Genomic DNA, 17,853 nt, shown 5'->3' with positions numbered 1-17,853 from the left:
AAATCAGAGAGCTAGGTAGGAGCAAGCCCATGTAATGCTTTGTAGGTTAGCAGTAAAACCTTGAAATCAGCCCTTGCCTTGACAGGAAGCCAGTGTAGGGAGGCTAGCACTGGAGTAATATCATCAAATTTTTGGGTTCTTGTGTGTGTAGTTAACTAGTGATTATGATTGATTGATTGTTTTTTATAAGTTTAATGCTAGCTAGCAACTTACCTTGGCTTACTGCATTTGCGTAACAGGCAGTCTTGTGGAGAGTAACGAGAGAGAGGCAGGTCGTTATTGCATTGGACTAGTTAACTGTAAGGTTGCAAGATTGGATTCCCCGAGCTGACAAGGTGAAAATCTGTCGTTCTGCCCCTGAACGAGGCAGTTAACCCACCGTTTCTAGGCCGTCATTGAAAATAAGAATGTGTTCTTAACTGACTTGCCAAGTTAAATAAAGATTAAATAAAGGTGTAAAAAAAATATATATATATCTGCAAATCGGCGCCCAAAAATACCGATTTCCAATTGTTATGAAAACTTGAAATCGGCCCTAATTAATCGGCCATTCCGATTAATCGGTCGACCTCTAGTTCATAGTGTTGAAGGCAGCGGATAGATCAGGATGAGAACAGAAGAGAGAGAGTCCGCTTTGGCAGTGCTGAGACCCTCCGTAACCGAGAAGAGCAGTCTCGGATGAGTGACCTGTCTTGAAGGCTGACTGGTTAGGTTCAAGAAGCTTGTTCTGAGAGTGAGATAATTGGTCAGAGACGGCATGCTCAAGTGTTTTGGAAAGAAAAAGTGATAGCGTCATGTCGTTTAATTTATGATTATTTTTTTTAAACTTTGTTTATTTAATTTTTTGTAGTAATATAAACAACACATCAAGACAACAATACAGAGAAACCGAGAGAGACAGACATATAAAAAGTAAAAAAATATATATATATTTTGATAGCTGTTATAGGTCAACAAGCACAGATAATACAGTCCTTAACATCCGAGATGTCGTGTATGCACATACCAGGCCTCTTACATCACCAATATATAAATATACATCACTCTGGAAATGCAGGGAAATGTAGTTGTTTAACATAGAATTTGTCTACAGACCCATTGAGTGTTTAACTTTTTCTAACTTTATGCAATTCAAAATGGATTAAATCCAAAGAGCATGAGAAGGGGGTGCAGAGGATTTCCATCTAAGTAAAATTAATCGTTTCGCTAACAAAGTGACAAAGGAAATTCCATCCTTATTAATTTTGATCAATTGTATTGTGGGTAAGGAAATCCCAAATAGTGCAATAAAAGGGTCGGGCTCGATCTGTGTGCCGCTTAATTCTGAGAGTGTGTTAAAGATGTCTTTCCAGAAACCAACAAGAAACAACATGTGTACGTAATTAGCAGGAGACTGATTACATTGTACACAATTAGGGTTCACATCCTTATATATTTTGGACAATCTTGCTTTGGTCCAGTCGGCCCTATGAATGAGTTTGCCCGGGCGGTGTGTTTGGGATCATTGTCATGCTGAAAGACCCAGCCACGTTTCATCTTCAATGCCCTTGCTGATGGAAGGAGGTTTTCACTCAAAATCTCACGATACATGGCCCCATTCATTCTTTCCTTTACACGGATCAGTCGTCCTGGTCCCTTTGCAGAAAAACAGCCCCAAAGCATGATGTTTCCACCTCCATGCGTCACAGTAGGTATGGTGTTCTTTGTATGCAACTCAGCATTCTTTGTCCTCCAAACCAGACGAGTTGAGTTTTTACCTAAAAGTTATATTTTGGTTTCATCTGACCATATGACATTCTCCCAATCTTCTTCTGGTTCATCCAAATGCTCTCTAGCAAACTTCAGACGGGCCTGGACATGTACTGGCTTAAGCAGGGGGACACGTCTGGCACTGCAGGATTTGAGTCCCTGGGGGCGTAGTGTGTTACTGATGGTAGGCTTTGTTACTTTGGTCCCTGCTCTCTGCAGGTCATTCACTAAGTCCCCCCCCGTGTGGTTCTGGGATTTTTGCTCACTGTTCTTGTGATCATTTTGACCCCACGGGGTGAGATCTTGCGTGGAGCCCCAGATCGAGGGAGATTATCAGTGGTCTTGTATGTCTTCCATTTCCTAATAATTGCTCCCACAGATGATTTCTTCAAACCAAGCTCCTTACCTATTGCAGATTCAGTCTTCCCAGCCTGGTGCAGGTCTACAATTTTGTTTCTGGTGTCCTTTGACAGCTCTTTGGTCTTGGCCATAGTGGAGTTTGGAGTGTGACTGTTTGAGGTTGTGGACAGGTGTCTTTTATACTGATAACAAGTTCAAACAGGTGCCATTAATACAGGTAACGAGTGGAGGACAGAGGAGTCTCTTAAAGAAGAAGTTAATGGTCTGTGAGAGCCAGAAATCTAGCTTGTTTGTAGGTGACCAAATACTTATTTTCCACCATAATTTGCAAATAAATTCATTAAAATCCTACAATGTGATTTTCTGGATTTTTTTTCCTCATTTTGTCTGTCATAGTTGAAGTGTACCTATGATGAAAATTACAGGCCTCATCTTTTTAAGTGGGAGAACTTGCACAATTGGTGGCTGACTAAATACTTTTTTTGCCCCACTGTATGATATATTATAAATACCTCACATGTGACTAAGTAAATAGTCCAACTCCATTACTAATCAAATGTATTGTAAGGGAAACAAAAACATGCTATATGTAGGCAGTAGGCCTTTTAGAATAATGCAAAACATATTATTGACTTTATCTAGCGACTCATACGATGCCAGCCCACTGAATGGACGTGTGGAATGGGCGAAAACTGTGCAAGTTACTTCACAATCAAAATTAAATTAGGCATAGCTGAGGTTGATTTTAATTTAGAACAATAGTGTAATGTTGAATTTTGTGTTATGCCTATTTATCAGCATTGGTGCTCATTTTAATAATTTGACCACTTTACTTTGTAAAGTCAGCCTGCACAGCCGGCCCATTGAAACTATACCAAAATGAATTTCAAACAAAGTAAGAGTTAGCCTATAGACAATATTACATTGACAATCTGATGAGTGACAATATTAGGCCTATCAGTTGTCAAATTGTACATGACGAGATGGGTAACATCTTGTAATTGACAGATGCAGGGAAAGGAGTATCACTTTATCAAATCCTCCTCCAGTCACATGCAGGTAAAACATTTTGATTGCTATATAGTATCTGAAATAGCACATTCTGCGGTTTATATGACTCTTAGTTTTTGTAAACTCAAAATTCAGGAGGTGCAGCTCTTTTTCCAAATGTCATTTTTCCAAGAATATCTGTGCTGTCCATGCTTTCAGCACATGACCACTCACGTGGCAGCATTGCTCTGGCTATTAACCAAAAACGAGTAACATAATAAACGTAAAATTACAATATGCTATTCTATCTTCGATGGATAAATGGGCGATAGAAACTGATAATGGTGCATGTGACTTCAGTTAAGTTTTGGTTAGCCGCCGATGTCCAAACCAAGTACTTGCTCAATGGCTTTCCATATCAGGGGAAAGATGAAACCAGGCCAGCGGGTGAGCGACTGTCTGAGACTGTGGTTTTGAGATTCGTGGAGCCTTACATGGGCAAATCTGACCATGGACAACTTCTTCACATCAATTTCCCTGGCAGACAAGTTGATTGCAAAGAAGAGTAGCCTGCTCGGAACTGTGAACAAACACTGGCGAGAGCTGCCCCCGACTGTGCAAACCAACATACCAGTGGCACTGTACTCCACATCAGTGAAGGAAAGTGGTAAAACAACACTCACCGGTGTACAGATATCAAGTAAATAAGTGTTTCATCTAGAGATGCACGATATATCGGTGAACATATCGGAATCGGACGATATTAGCTAAAAATACCAACATCCGTATCGTCCCGATGTCTAGTTTAAAGCCGATGTTAAAAACCGATGTCAAAGCTGACGTGCATACCTATATAACGTAGGTACAGTGCCTTGCGAAAGTATTCGGCCCCCTTGAACTTTGCGACCTTTTGCCACATTTCAGGCTTCAAACATAAAGATATAAAACTGTATTTTTTTGTGAAGAATCAACAACAAGTGGGACACAATCATGAAGTGGAACGACATTTATTGAATATTTCAAACTTTTTTAACAAATCAAAAACTGAAAAATTGGGCGTGCAAAATTATTCAGCCCCCTTAAGTTAATACTTTGTAGCGCCACCTTTTGCTGCGATTACAGCTGTAAGTCGCTTGGGGTATGTCTCTATCAGTTTTGCACATCGAGAGACTGACATTTTTTCCCATTCCTCCTTGCAAAAGAGCTTGAGCTCAGTGAGGTTGGATGGAGAGCATTTGTGAACAGCAGTTTTCAGTTCTTTCCACAGATTCTCGATTGGATTCAGGTCTGGACTTTGACTTGGCCATTCTAACACCTGGATATGTTTATTTTTGAACCATTCCATTGTAGATTTTGCTTTATGTTTTGGATCATTGTCTTGTTGGAAGACAAATCTCCGTCCCAGTCTCAGGTCTTTTGCAGACTCCATCAAGTTTTCATCCAGAATGGTCCTGTATTTGGCTCCATCCATCTTCCCATCAATTTTAACCATCTTCCCTGTCCCTGCTGAAGAAAAGCAGGCCCAAACCATGATGCTGCCACCACCATGTTTGACAGTGGGGATGGTGTGTTCAGCTGTGTTGCTTTTACGCCAAACATAACGTTTTGCATTGTTGCCAAAAAGTTCAATTTTGGTTTCATCTGACCAGAGCACCTTCTTCCACATGTTTGGTGTGTCTCCCAGGTGGCTTGTGGCAAACTTTAAACAACACTTTTTATGGATATCTTTAAGAAATGGCTTTCTTCTTGCCACTCTTCCATAAAGGCCAGATTTGTGCAATATACGACTGATTGTTGTCCTATGGACAGAGTCTCCCACCTCAGCTGTAGATCTCTGCAGTTCATCCAGAGTGATCATGGGCCTCTTGGCTGCATCTCTGATCAGTCTTCTCCTTGTATGAGCTGAAAGTTTAGAGAGACGGCCAGGTCTTGGTAGATTTGCAGTGGTCTGATACTCCTTCCATTTCAATATTATCGCTTGCACAGTGCTCCTTGGGATGTTTAAAGCTTGGGAAATCTTTTTGTATCCAAATCCGGCTTTAAACTTCTTCACAACAGTATCTCGGACCTGCCTGGTGTGTTCCTTGTTCTTCGTGATGCTCTCTGCGCTTTTAACGGACCTCTGAGACTATCACAGTGCAGGTGCATTTATACGGAGACTTGATTACACACAGGTGGATTGTATTTATCATCATTAGTCATTTAGGTCAACATTGGATCATTCAGAGATCCTCACTGAACTTCTGGAGAGAGTTTGCTGCACTGAAAGTAAAGGGGCTGAATAATTTTGCACGCCCAATTTTTCAGTTTTTTATTTGTTAAAAAAGTTTGAAATATCCAATAAATGTCGTTCGACTTCATGATTGTGTCCCACTTGTTGTTGATTCTTCACAAAAAAATACAGTTTTATATCTTTATGTTTGAAGCCTGAAATGTGGCAAAAGGTCGCAAAGTTCAAGGGGGCCAAATACTTTCGCAAGGCACTGTATATGACGTAATGACGCCACATAAAATTCTGCGCAGCACGTACAACACAGCATTCCTAACCTAGCCCACAATGTCTGCTGTGTGGATCAAGCAGTCAACAAGTCGAGCAGTCATTTGAACAAGTAAGAAAATTTCAGCGAGACAACTCAAAGGCGAAAACCATTAAAGCCAAGATAATGGAATTCATTGCCCTTGACAATCAACCGTTCTCTGTCGTGAATGATGTTGGCTTTTGCCGACTGGTCGAGCACCGGTACACACTACCAAGTGTGCTATTTTTCAGATGTTGTCCTACCGGATTTACACAGTAAATGCGGCACTGCTATTAGCTTCACTACATACATACTATTGGACGCCGTTTGGGGTTTTGCGTGTCAAAAAAGATACAGTAGACTGTCAAAGCTGTACAAAAAAGTCTGCAAACAAGCAAACGCCGGCCACGAACGATGTGTTTACAATACCGCGTTGGTAATAAAGCATTATTTGTTGGGGTAGCTAGCTTTAGCTTGGTACCTAGCTGCACCAATACAACCAGCCTGAAAACGATGACCAGTAGAAACTGAAGTCATTTTCATTATTCTTAGCAGTGATTTAGGAATCCTTGTGAGTAAGTATTGGCTAGGTTGCCACTTGTTGTTCAGCTATTGAAATTGAACTTTAAAAATAAATAGCTAGCCAGCTACTTAACCCTGTTGCCCAAAGCTAACGTTATAAGCAGCCAGCTAGCTTCATCTGGCTCGTGAGGCTCGACCTGGCCGGGTTATGTGTTGTGAAGCTAGCCACAATAAAGATTAGGCACAATAGTGGAATTTGCGGTTAGCCTTCAAAATAAAAGTATGTCATTGACAGTGATGCAAATGAATACAAATAGAATTATGCCATACATTTATTTTGAAGGGTAACCGCAAAGTCCACAATTTTGCCTAATCCTTATTGTGGCTAGCTTCATACAAATGGGTCCGACCACCATTAATCAAATAAGAACTGTCTTATAAATTACTGCTGTTTTAGATGACAGCTAGCTACTGAAACAGATTGTCATGTTGCTATGTTTTTGGAAAATAACATTGTTTGCATCCATGAGCTAGCTAGCTTTTTTTATGACCAGCACTGTAGGTGCGCGAGACAACTTTACCAGCATCATAGCATACGTATCGATGAATCGTTGTGACGTATGAAATACGAGTGATCGTGTAATCAATGTGTAATAATTACGTCATTTTTTTTAACGCGTTAAATTATGTGATGTGCAGTCATATTCAGGTCCTGATTGGTCAAGAAGCTTATTTGACACGTCAAATAGTGTTATTTGACATGCAAAGACCCAAACTGCATTCCATAGAAATCCTGGTTGAGAATGAAATGACTGAACAAAACAATACAGCAAGTGAAATAAATAGGTTTTGATTATGTTTTACTGGTAATGGGGACATACGTAAATGCCAACAAAATAACTTTTTTGTGTGTGTGTGACCTTTATTTAACTAGGCGTCCCACCTCGACAACAGCCAGTAAAATTGCAGGGCGCCAAATTCAAAACAACAGAAATCCCATAATTAAAATTCCTCAAACATACAAGTATTATACACCATTTTAAAGATAAACCTCATGTAAATCCAACCACAGTGTCCGATTTTCAAAAAGGCTTTACTGCGACAGCATACCATGCGATTATGTTAGGTCAGCACCTAGTCACAGAAAACCATACAGCCGTTTTCCAGCCAAGGAGAGGGCTCACAAGTCAGAAATAGAGATTAAATTAATCACTAACCTTTGATCTTCATCAGATGGCACTCATAGGACTTCATGTTACACAATACATGTATGTTTTCGATAAAGTTCATATTTATATCCAAAAATCTCAGTTCACATTGGCGCGTTATGTTCAGAAATGCATTGTCTCAAACAAACATCTGGTGAAAGTGCAGAGAGCCACATCAAATTACAGAAATACTCAACATAAACATTGATAAACGATACAAGTGTTAAACATGCAAATAAAGATAAACTTCTCCTTAATGCAACCACTGTGTCAGATTTCAAAAAGGCTTTACTGCGAAAGCACACTTTGCGATTATGTTAGGTCAGCACCTAGCCACAGAAACCCATACAACCATTTTCCAGCCAAGAAGAGGGCTCACAAGTCAGAAATAGCATTCAAATTAATCACTTACCTTTGATGATCTTCATCTGGTAGCACTCCCAGGTCTCCATGTTAGATAATAAATGTTTGTTTTGTTCTATAATGTCCCTCTTTATGACCAAAATCCTCCTTTTTGTTCGCTTTTTGTCCAGTAATCGGAATGCTCAAGGCGCGTGCACTAAGTCCAGACAAAAAGTTATTTTAAAGTACAATAAAAGTTAGTAGAAACATGCCACACGATGTTTAAAATCAAACCTCTGGTTGTTTTTGACATAAATAATCAATATTTCAACCGGAGAAAAGCGCTGTCAATAGAAAAAGATAAACAAGAAAGGCACGTCTGGAAATTTCCATTGGCCACTGATTGAAAGTGCTGTATCTACCTAATTTTTCAGAGTAAAAGCCTGAAACAATGCCCAAAGACTGGCCACGTGTAGAAGAAGCCATAGAGCTCGTGAACTGGGTACTAAGTCTTTGTATGGTGGATAGGCTTTCAATGGAAAAACAGCCTTTCAAAATAATAGTACTTCCTGGTTGGATTTTCCTCTGATTTTCACCTGCCATATCAGCTCTATTATACTCACAGATATCATTTGAACAGTTTTGGAAACTTGGAAACTCCAAATCTACTAATTATATGCATATCATATCTTCTGAGCCTGAGTAGCAGGCAGTTTCATTTGGACACGCTTTTCATCCAAAATTCCAAATGCTGCCCCCTACCCTAGTGAAGTTAAGAACAAATTCTTATTTACAATTACGGTCAAATCCGGACGACGCTGGGCCAATTGTGCGCCGCCCTATGGGACTCCCAATCACGGCCGGATGTGATACAACCTGGAACCAGGGACTGCAGTGACGCCTCTTCCACTGAGATGCAGTGCCTTAGACCGCCGCGTCTGTGTGTGTGTTAACTATTTAACTGTACTTAGAATGCTTAAAAGCCTGCTAAAATGTAAAATATCGGTATCAGGTTTTTTTTGGCAAGGAAAATATTGGATATTTGTATCGGCCAAATATGGCATATCGGTGGATCACTAGTTTCATCCTCACCACCATGCTGGATCTGGCATGTTTGTTTGTGGGGCTTGCTCACACAAAGCCTTGAAGCTGTGTGATGACTGTGGATCCGAAGCATAAAGAGAAGACGCGATTAAATCATGCGTAAATGCACGTGTATAAGGGCACAGTGACACAATCAACAAATTACTGTTTTTGTATCTTGTCATGAATATATTTCCACAAATATTTCTTTATGCAATTAATCCTTTACAATTGTCCATGCCCTGGTGCTTTTATTTAGAAATACAGCAAGTAAATTCACCTGCGCTCCTGCCTGGTTATAATATTATTATTATTATTTGTATTTTTTTTAATTTCTGCCTTGTCAAAAGAAGTTGTAACTGGACATTATTAATTACTGTAACTCTTACGAATGAATCTACAAATAAAGTTGATCTAATGGATTACACTAATGTTTTTATTGTAAGGGAAACTAAAATGGGCTATAGGCCTATGTTTTTTTTCTAGAATTATACAAACATATCCTTGATTCTATAAACAAGTCATTAAAAAATGTAAAAAAGTATCCCTTTTTCTCTCCCCAATTTCATGATATCCAGTTGGTAGTTACGGTCTTGTCCCATCGCTGCAACTCCCCTACGGACTCGGGAGAGGCGAAGGTCGAGAGCCATGCGTCCTCTGAAACACGACCCTGCCAAGCCGCACTGCTTCATGACTCACTGCTCGCTTAACCCGGAAGCCAGCTGCACCAACGTGTCGGAGGAATCATCGTCCAGCTGGCGAACGAGGGTCAGCTTGCAGGCGCCCGGCCCACCACAAGGAGTCGGTAGAGCGCGATGGGACAAGGAAATCCCGTACAGCCAAACCTTCTCCTAACCCGGGCGATGCTGGGCCAATTGTGCGATGCAGTGCCTTAGAACGCTGTGCCACTCGGGAGGCCCCATGAATATTTATTAATCCTTTACAATAGTTTATGCACTTTTTATCAATAATTTATTCATCAAGCATGTTTGCGTGCCTTGCATATGCATCTGATGCATATGCTAAAGATGGACACCCGGCAACCTTCTCTAGCGGGTACTTACAGTGCATTCGGAAAGTATTCTGACCGCTTCACTTTTTCCACACTTTATGTTACAGCCTTATTCTAAAATGGATTTTTAAAAATGTATTCCCCCTCATCAATCTACACACAGTACCCCATAATTACAAAGCAAAAACTGTTTTTTTTTTTATATACAGTATATATTTGTTTTTACAAATGTATAAAATAAAAAAAACGGAAATATCACATTTACATAAGTATTCAGATCCTTTACTCAGTACTTTGTTGAAGCACCTTTGGCATCGATTACAGCGCGCCTTCTTGGGTATGACGCTACAAGCTTGGCACACCTGTATTTGGGGAGTTTCTCCCATTCTTCTCTACAGATCTTCTCAAGCTTTGTCAGGTTGGATGGGGAGTGTCGCTGCACAGCTATTTCCAGGTCTCTCCAGAGATGTTCAATTGGGTTCAAGTCCGGGCTCTGGCTGGGCCACTCAAGGACATTCAGAGACTTGTCCCGATGCCACTCCTGATTTTGTTTTGGCTGTGTGCTTAGGGTCATTGTCTTGTTGGAAGGTGAACCTTTGCCCCAGTCTGAGAACCTGCTCCAGAGTGCTCAGGACTTCATCAAGTGTCTCTCTGTTCTTTGCTCCATTCATCTTTCCCTCGATCCTGACTGGTCTCCCAGTCCATGCCGCTGAACAACATCCCCACAGCATGATGCTGTCACCACCATGCTTCAGCGCAGGGATGGTATTGGCCAGGTGATGAGCGGTTCCCGGTTTCCTCCAGACGTGATGCTTTGTATTCAGGCCAAAGAGTTCAATCTTGGTTTCATCAGACCAGAGAATCTTGTTTCTGGGAGTCCTTTAGGTGCTTCCGTCTTGCCACTCTACCATGAAGGCCTAATTAGTGGAGTGCTTCAGAGAACGTTGTCCATCTGGAAGGTCCTCCCATCTCCACAGAGGAAATCTGGAGGTCTGTCAGAGTTCTTGGTCACCTCCCCATCCATCCTGACGGAGCTTGAGAAGATCTGCAGAGGAGAATGGGAGAAACTCCCCAAATACAGGTATGCTGTAATCGCTGCCAAAGGTGCTTCAACAAAGTACTGAGTAAAGGGTCTGAATAGTTATGGAAATGTGATGTTTTTGTAAAAAAAATTATATATACATTTTGAACCCTCCTGGAGTCCAAATACATTAAGGCACTTACATTTACATATAAATCAAAAGAGAACACTTTCTCTCTTTCCTTCCTCGAACAACTCCTCAGAACAACACTGCAGAAGTCTTTGTTTCGGTGACGGTCTTAGTTTTTGCAACGAGACCGCCACTTATAGCTGCCGCTGAGAAAACAGAGACTGAAACAGTAAATACCAATCGCCTTACAGAGGTGAAGAGCACACCACCTGGTACTAACTGATGATTGCCTAGGAGAGGAGAAATCACTCGCCCTCCAATACAGCCTCTGATTACGAAAACAACAACAATCACAAATTTCCCTGCCCCTTAATCCTGGTTAATGTGTCAATCATCTGCAATTTATGAGCAGTCAGCAGGTCACACATCAAGTAGGCTACTGGGAAGACAGACTTAAAGTAGATGGCCCTAGCTAGCAAAAAAACAAAAACTATACAACAGATTAAGACAAAAAAATTATACTTATCACTCCTGGATGTATCAGGAGTCCTTTAGCAATAGAATGAAGCACTGCACTGTAGTTACAGCCAATTTTGCAGGTTTTCCTACTTACAAAGCATGTAGAGGTCTAATTTTTATCATAGGTACACTTCAACTGTGAGAGACGGAATCTAAAACAAAAATCCAGAAAATCACATTGTATGATTTTTAAGTAATTAATTTGCATTTTATTGCATGACATAAGTATTTGATACATCAGAAAAGCAGAACTTAATATTCGGTACAGAAACTTTTGTTTGCAATTACAGAGATCATACGTTTCCTGTAGTTCTTGACCAGGTTTGCACACACTGCAGCAGGGATTTTGGCCCACTTCTCCATACAGACCTTCTCCAGATCCTTCAGGTTTCTGGGCTGTCGCTGGGCAATACGGACTTTCAGCTCCCTCCAAAGATTTTCTATTGGGTTCAGGTCTGGAGACTGGCTAGGCCACTCCAGGACCTTGAGATGCTTCTTACGGAGCCACTCCTTAGTTGCCCTGGCTGTGTGTTTCGGGTCGTTGTCATGCTGGAATACCCAGTCACGACCCATCTTCAATGCTCTTACTGAGGGAAGGAGGTTGTTGGCCAAGATCTCGCGATACATGGCCCCATCCATCCTCCCCTCAATACGGTGCAGTCGTCCTGTCCCCTTTGCAGAAAAACATCCCCAAAGAATGATGTTTCCACCTCCATGCTTCACGGTTGGGATGGTGTTCTTGGGGTTGTACTCATCCTTCTTCTTCCTCCAATCACGGCAAGTGGAGTTTAGACCAAAAGGCTCTATTTTTGTCTCATCAGACCACGTGACCTTCTCGCATTCCTCCTCTGGATCATCCAGATGGTCATTGGAAAACTTCAGACGGGGCTGGACATGCGCTGGCTTGAGCAGGGGGACCTTGCGTGCGCTGCAGGATTTTAATCCATGACAGCGTAGTGTGTTACTAATGGTTTTCTTTGATACTGTGGTCCCAGCTCTCTTCAGGTCATTGACCAGGTCCTGCCGTGTAGTTCTGGGCTGATCCCTCACCTTCCTCATGATCATTGATGCCCCACGAGGTGAGATCTTGCATGGAGCCCCAGACCGAGGGTGATTGACCGTCATCTTGAACTTCTTCCATTTTCTAATAATTGCGCCAACAGTTGTTGCCTTCTCACCAAGTTGCTTGCCTATTGTCCTGTAGCCCATCCCAGCCTTGTGCAGGTCTACAATTGTATCCCTGATGTCCTTACACAGCTCCCTGGTCTTGGCCATTGTGGAGAGGTTGGAGTCTGTTTGATTGAGTGTGTGGACAGGTGTCTTTTATACAGGTAACGAGTTCAAACAGGTGCAGTTAATACAGGTAATTATTGGAGAACAGGAGGGCTTCTCAAAGAAAAACTAACAGGTCTGTGAGAGCCGGAATTCTTACTGGTTGGTAGGTGATCAAATATCATGCAATAAAATGCATTACTTAAAAATCATACAATGTGATTTTCTAGATCTGGAGAGATTCCGTCTCTCGCAGTTGAAGTGTACCTATGATAAAAATTACAGACCTCTACATGCTTTGTAAGTAGGAAAACCTGCAAAATCGGCAGTGTATCAAATACTTGTTCTCCCCACTGTATATTGCAAAATTACTGCAGTAAAAAATATATATATTTTAGACACAGTATTTGCAGCATACTGAAGTTGTACTACAGTTATACTGCACTCTGACTGCAATCTCTTTTTGTAAGGGTCCCTCTGATTGATCAGGTTGATAACAAATCAAAAAGTCAAAACAATAAAGCCGTAAGAATTGATTCCCGATCCTATTTGTGATCGCTATTGCTCATGGATTGAGCACTTTAGCACATAGTTAACTGTCGGTCTTCTCTATCTCTAGTGTGCTTATGATGACACCGTTCTTTCAAGGGTTTCTTCTGAAACCCCTTTTCAAGCAGCAGGTGCAATGCCAACACTTAACAAAAATAAATGGAATGCCTCATGCAGGCTAGACTGCTGAATGGATACTGTCATCTAGTTAGACCATTCCATCCTCTAGGATTCTGGATGACAGCATAATTGGGTAATTGATTTTTTGCACATCCATCATGATTTTTAAATTGGGTTACATCCCTCTGTCTCCTGGTGGAGATATCAGCAGCATCTGATCTGACAGACCTGGTGTGGCGTATTGTAGACTGGAAGCAAAACCTCTACCTAATTCAGCATTACCATGGGTGCCAGGCAGCAGGTGGACTCACAGGCTTCTCAGTGCCAGAGGTTATGTCTACCAAGGAAAAATGGCACCCTAGATAATTGCCTGCCTTTTTATTTAACCTTCTTTCCTCACTCCTTGTGTCCATTACAATTTCATATCAGCATCACATTTGCTTACACTGTTGGACACATTTTTAATAATGAGCTTAGTTGTAATGAAGTGTTTGCATGTGTTTCAGGAGCATCTTTCCTTAAAGAAGTACATAGTTGACATTGTGACGGACAGCACTGTCTCCTCTGAGAGTGTGAAGGACGGAGAGGAGAGGCAGAAGGCACGCAAGAAGGCAAAGAAGCTCCGCGGACGCATGAACTCCAGGTGATGCATCCATCTGTCTCTCTCTCTCTCTCTCTCTCTCTCTCTCTCTCTCTCTCTCTCTCTCTCTCTCTCTCTCTCTCGTGACACCCTCTCAGGCACAGAGGACAGCGCTGCCTTCGGCGGGGTGCTTTGAGTGACAAGGCGATGGAAGCAGACGTTATGTGCATCACAGCTGTCCACAGAATAACACTGATGAGCTTAATTTATGGCCACTTTCTGTGATTGGGGAAGAAAAATGGGTATCGATCTGAGGCCCTGGCTTTCACCTGTTAAGAGCTCTCCCCCTAATTGCTGCCAGGGTTCTGCCAAAACTGAAGCCGCCTCCAGTGGACAATAGTATGTTAAAGTATGTGTAAACCATGCCTATTTTTCTTTCTCCGGGCTATTGATTTTTAAATGAAGTATCAAAGAAAATCAATAGTAATCAACAAATAGGAGGCAACGCGCCTCTGTCAGATCCCAGACATGGGATCATTCAGTTTAGTAGCCTGTCACAACAAGGGAGGAAGGAAGGGGTTGGGGGGCAGGATAGGGACACGGCAGTAGAGAGAAAGTTGTGGGATGAGCTGTTTGTCACGGGGCAGGTTGGACTATGGCGGCCTGGGGGGTGCAGCACCTGAAATGACATATGTCTTATGCGCGTCGTTAACTCTTACGAGCAAACGGTCCTGTTTTGTAGTCACTTTTATTACCAGGACACTCACTCACCTTGTGATGGATCCACTTTTTCTATTTTTAGCAGCGCCCACTAACATTTTAACTTAACTCAGCTTCTCAGTATATGTCCGACTTATGTTTTATTTAAAGGGGACTGGTAGAGGGGGCAGAAGTATCCAACATATTAAATATTTAGTACTTTATTCTATATAACTTCGCTTTCAGTGAAGTTTGTCATGAGTGTTTCTGTTCCCTTATGGAGGAGCTTGCTGCTGAGAAAGTGACATGATCTGCCTCTGTTCACCATCCCTAGCCCCATCCCCAGCCCTCTCTCTCTCAGCCCCAGCTCTAACCCTGCTGAGACTAGCACTCAGAGGCACAAGGCTTTTAGAGGTAGTAAATAACACAAAGCCCCAACTAGCATAAAGGTGAGCAGTTCCATCGCTGAGTGGAAATGAGCCGTTTTATTGGAGCATGGCAGGGTGTCGGTAAAATGCAAGAGATGTTTTCATTGGACTCTGAGGCGGGCTTTTATCCCCTCCATCATAAACTGCTGAACACAGTTTAACCCACATTTTGGCGGTTTGGCTGTCTTTTTTCCTGTAATATTGGGCTGCTTTTCTGATGAAAATATGAGTTGGGATGCGTTCTGAACTTTGAAACATGGATTTGGAAGTGTGTACCTGCTCCTGTAGTGCAAGCCGTTTGGCTGTAGCCCGCTGTGTGTGTTTCCCTTGGCTGGGAACAGAGTCAGTAGTGTGTTAGTGGAGCTCAGAAGGAGGTGGACACACAAAGACACCCCTGTGTGGAACCTGGATAGGTCATCACAGCAATACTCCTTTCACCCAGTAGAGGAGCTGAAGGGGTCCAAATACACACTGTTCCTGTGAGATGAGGCCCCAGGGAAACCACTAGAGGTTTCAGGCTCATCAAGCCGACTTGTAGTTAAAACAACCGGTCCATTTGGGTCCAACCGGACTGTTTAGCTGTTTTGCCATAATGCACAGTATATACAGTAACACAGCATCAAACAGTATACATGTAACAATATAAAACTAAATTGGTTACTTTTTGCCTCCAAAGGTAGACATTTTTACAGTGTTGGCTCTCTTTGTCGGTCAGGGCCAGCCCAGTCCAGATTAATAAAGAGCAGACTGTGATGAATTGATTATTAGTTCTGCATTGTAGATTTGTGCTTTTTCTCTTATAGCTGATTACTAATATTTATAGCCGCAGCCCATTTAGCCGAGCCTGCTGCCGAGCATGATGAATGGCTCAGCAATTGCTCCCCGTTTAACCTGGGTGGGTGTAAACCTGTCAGAGATGAAAATTGTAATATTAGGAATGACAAACGGGCCAGGTATAGTTCAAGTTCTGGTGACAGGAAAGCAGCAGCATTTTTTTATTCAGTCGTCTTGGAGGACATGTTAAATAATGTGATAGAATGATGGACCTCCGTCACCCCACTAGCTGTTTAGCTGATCGGTTTACTCAGCATGCCTATAGCATTTAAGGACCCTGACCTTGCCTTCACACCAGGCTCCGAATATCTCGGGGTAATGCCTCTTTGGTAATGCAGTTTATGGTCTGTTCTCACAGTAAACAATCTTTCTGTTTTCATACATTCGGAAAAGACAGTACTAATAGCGTTTCATGTTAAGTTTCTCTCAGCATTGGGAAAATGCATACATCCTTGGTTAATCCAGTAATCTTTGTGGGAATGTACGTACACAACTAGGTTTCACATGGGGGCCACATTTTTCGGAGCTAATAGTCGGTGGGCCAGAACATAATTTGCATATAAAATATTAGCACAACTAATAGGCCTACACAACAAATTGAACAAAATGTTTGAACACATCTGATGAATACATCATTTAAATGACAGTAACATAATAATTTCGATCTGATTACACTAATAAAATCCCCAAATTTTCTATTAAGTTCATATTTTTGTCTATTTTTCTGTGCTGTGATTAGTGGGGAGAAACAGGTCTACGTAGCCTACTGTAGGCTATACTTTTTTTAATGGCAACATTAGTTCAGAACAATTAGCTTTCTAGCAAGAGAAAATGTCACTCTCAAAGTAGAACCACCAACCTACAGGGCCCACCCTTGAGGTGAAAGGGGCAGCGACAGAGCTGACGTTTCTGATGAAATGGCGGTAGAAGTTTGCTAACCCCTTTATGGTGGTTGGGACTGGCCATGACCTGACCACATCTACCTTCCTGTTGTCCATCCACACTACTTGCTGGCTTATTTGGTAGCCTAAGAAGGAGACAGCCCTCTAATGAAGTTGGTACTTCTCAGCCTTGATGAACAGGTGGTTAGCCAGGAGATGTCCCTGAAGCCAGGAGCATGTCCCTGAACACCTCGTTAACAAATGCCTAGAACGCTGACGGAGCGTTGGCTAAACCAAATGCCATCACCAAGTACTCATAGTGACCAGACATTGTGCTAAACGCAGTCTTCCACTCATCCCACTCCCGGATGCAGATGAGATTGTAAGCACTCAGTTTGGTAAAGAACCAGGCCCCGCAGAGCTGTTCGATGGCTTCCGGCACCAAAGGGATAGGGTAACGGTACTTCCTGGTGATTTCGTTGAGTCCTCGCTATTCATTACATGGATGTAACCCTCCATCCTTTTTGGCCATGAAGAAGTGGACATGCAGATGAAACCTTGTTGAAGCGCCTCTGATGTAATCCTCCATGGCCTGGGTCTCAGCCACCGACAGAGGGTAGATGCGTCTGTGCGGAGGCGCAGACCCTGCCAGCAGTTCGATGGCGGGTCTTGGAAAATACCTCCTGCAGGTCCTGGTATACCTCCGGGATGTTGGGCTGAACGGCAACCACAGGACTCTCAACTGACTTGGAACCACAGGGAATGGGGAAGCAGGTCCTCCGGCATTCGGGTGATCACTCTGTGATTCCCATCCTCGACCATGACCATGGTGGGGTTATGGCGTTGAAGCCAAGGGAGGCCGAGGATGATCTTGTGACCCGGTGCACTGGTGATGAAGAAGGGGATGTTCTCCTGATGAATGGACTCCACGGTGAGGGTGAGTGGTTGGGTGATGTGTGTGTGTGTGTGTGATGGTTCCGGATCCTAATGGCCAATTATCAAGGGCTTGAACCAGAAAAGGAGAGTAGAGCGGGT

General features: G+C 42.4%; 1 protein-coding gene across 6 annotated transcripts in view; it reads left to right on the top strand.

Annotated features, from left to right (window-relative positions):
• Nucleotides 1-17,853, top strand: part of LOC139372137 (S-phase cyclin A-associated protein in the ER) — a 127,677-nt gene that overhangs the window by 59,385 nt on the left and 50,439 nt on the right. For all 6 annotated transcript variants that reach the window (XM_071111991.1, XM_071111990.1, XM_071111988.1 and 3 more), the window contains one exon: nt 13,903-14,039. In XM_071111991.1, coding sequence (XP_070968092.1) covers nt 13,903-14,039 — 137 coding nt within the window. The remainder of the gene's footprint in view (nt 1-13,902; nt 14,040-17,853) is intronic.

This window comes from Oncorhynchus clarkii, chromosome 2 (genome assembly GCF_045791955.1).
Source record: "Oncorhynchus clarkii lewisi isolate Uvic-CL-2024 chromosome 2, UVic_Ocla_1.0, whole genome shotgun sequence".
Taxonomy (NCBI): Eukaryota; Metazoa; Chordata; class Actinopteri; order Salmoniformes; family Salmonidae; genus Oncorhynchus; species Oncorhynchus clarkii.
Note: the sequence above shows the minus strand (reverse complement) of the source record. Positions and strands in the feature narration are given on the sequence as shown.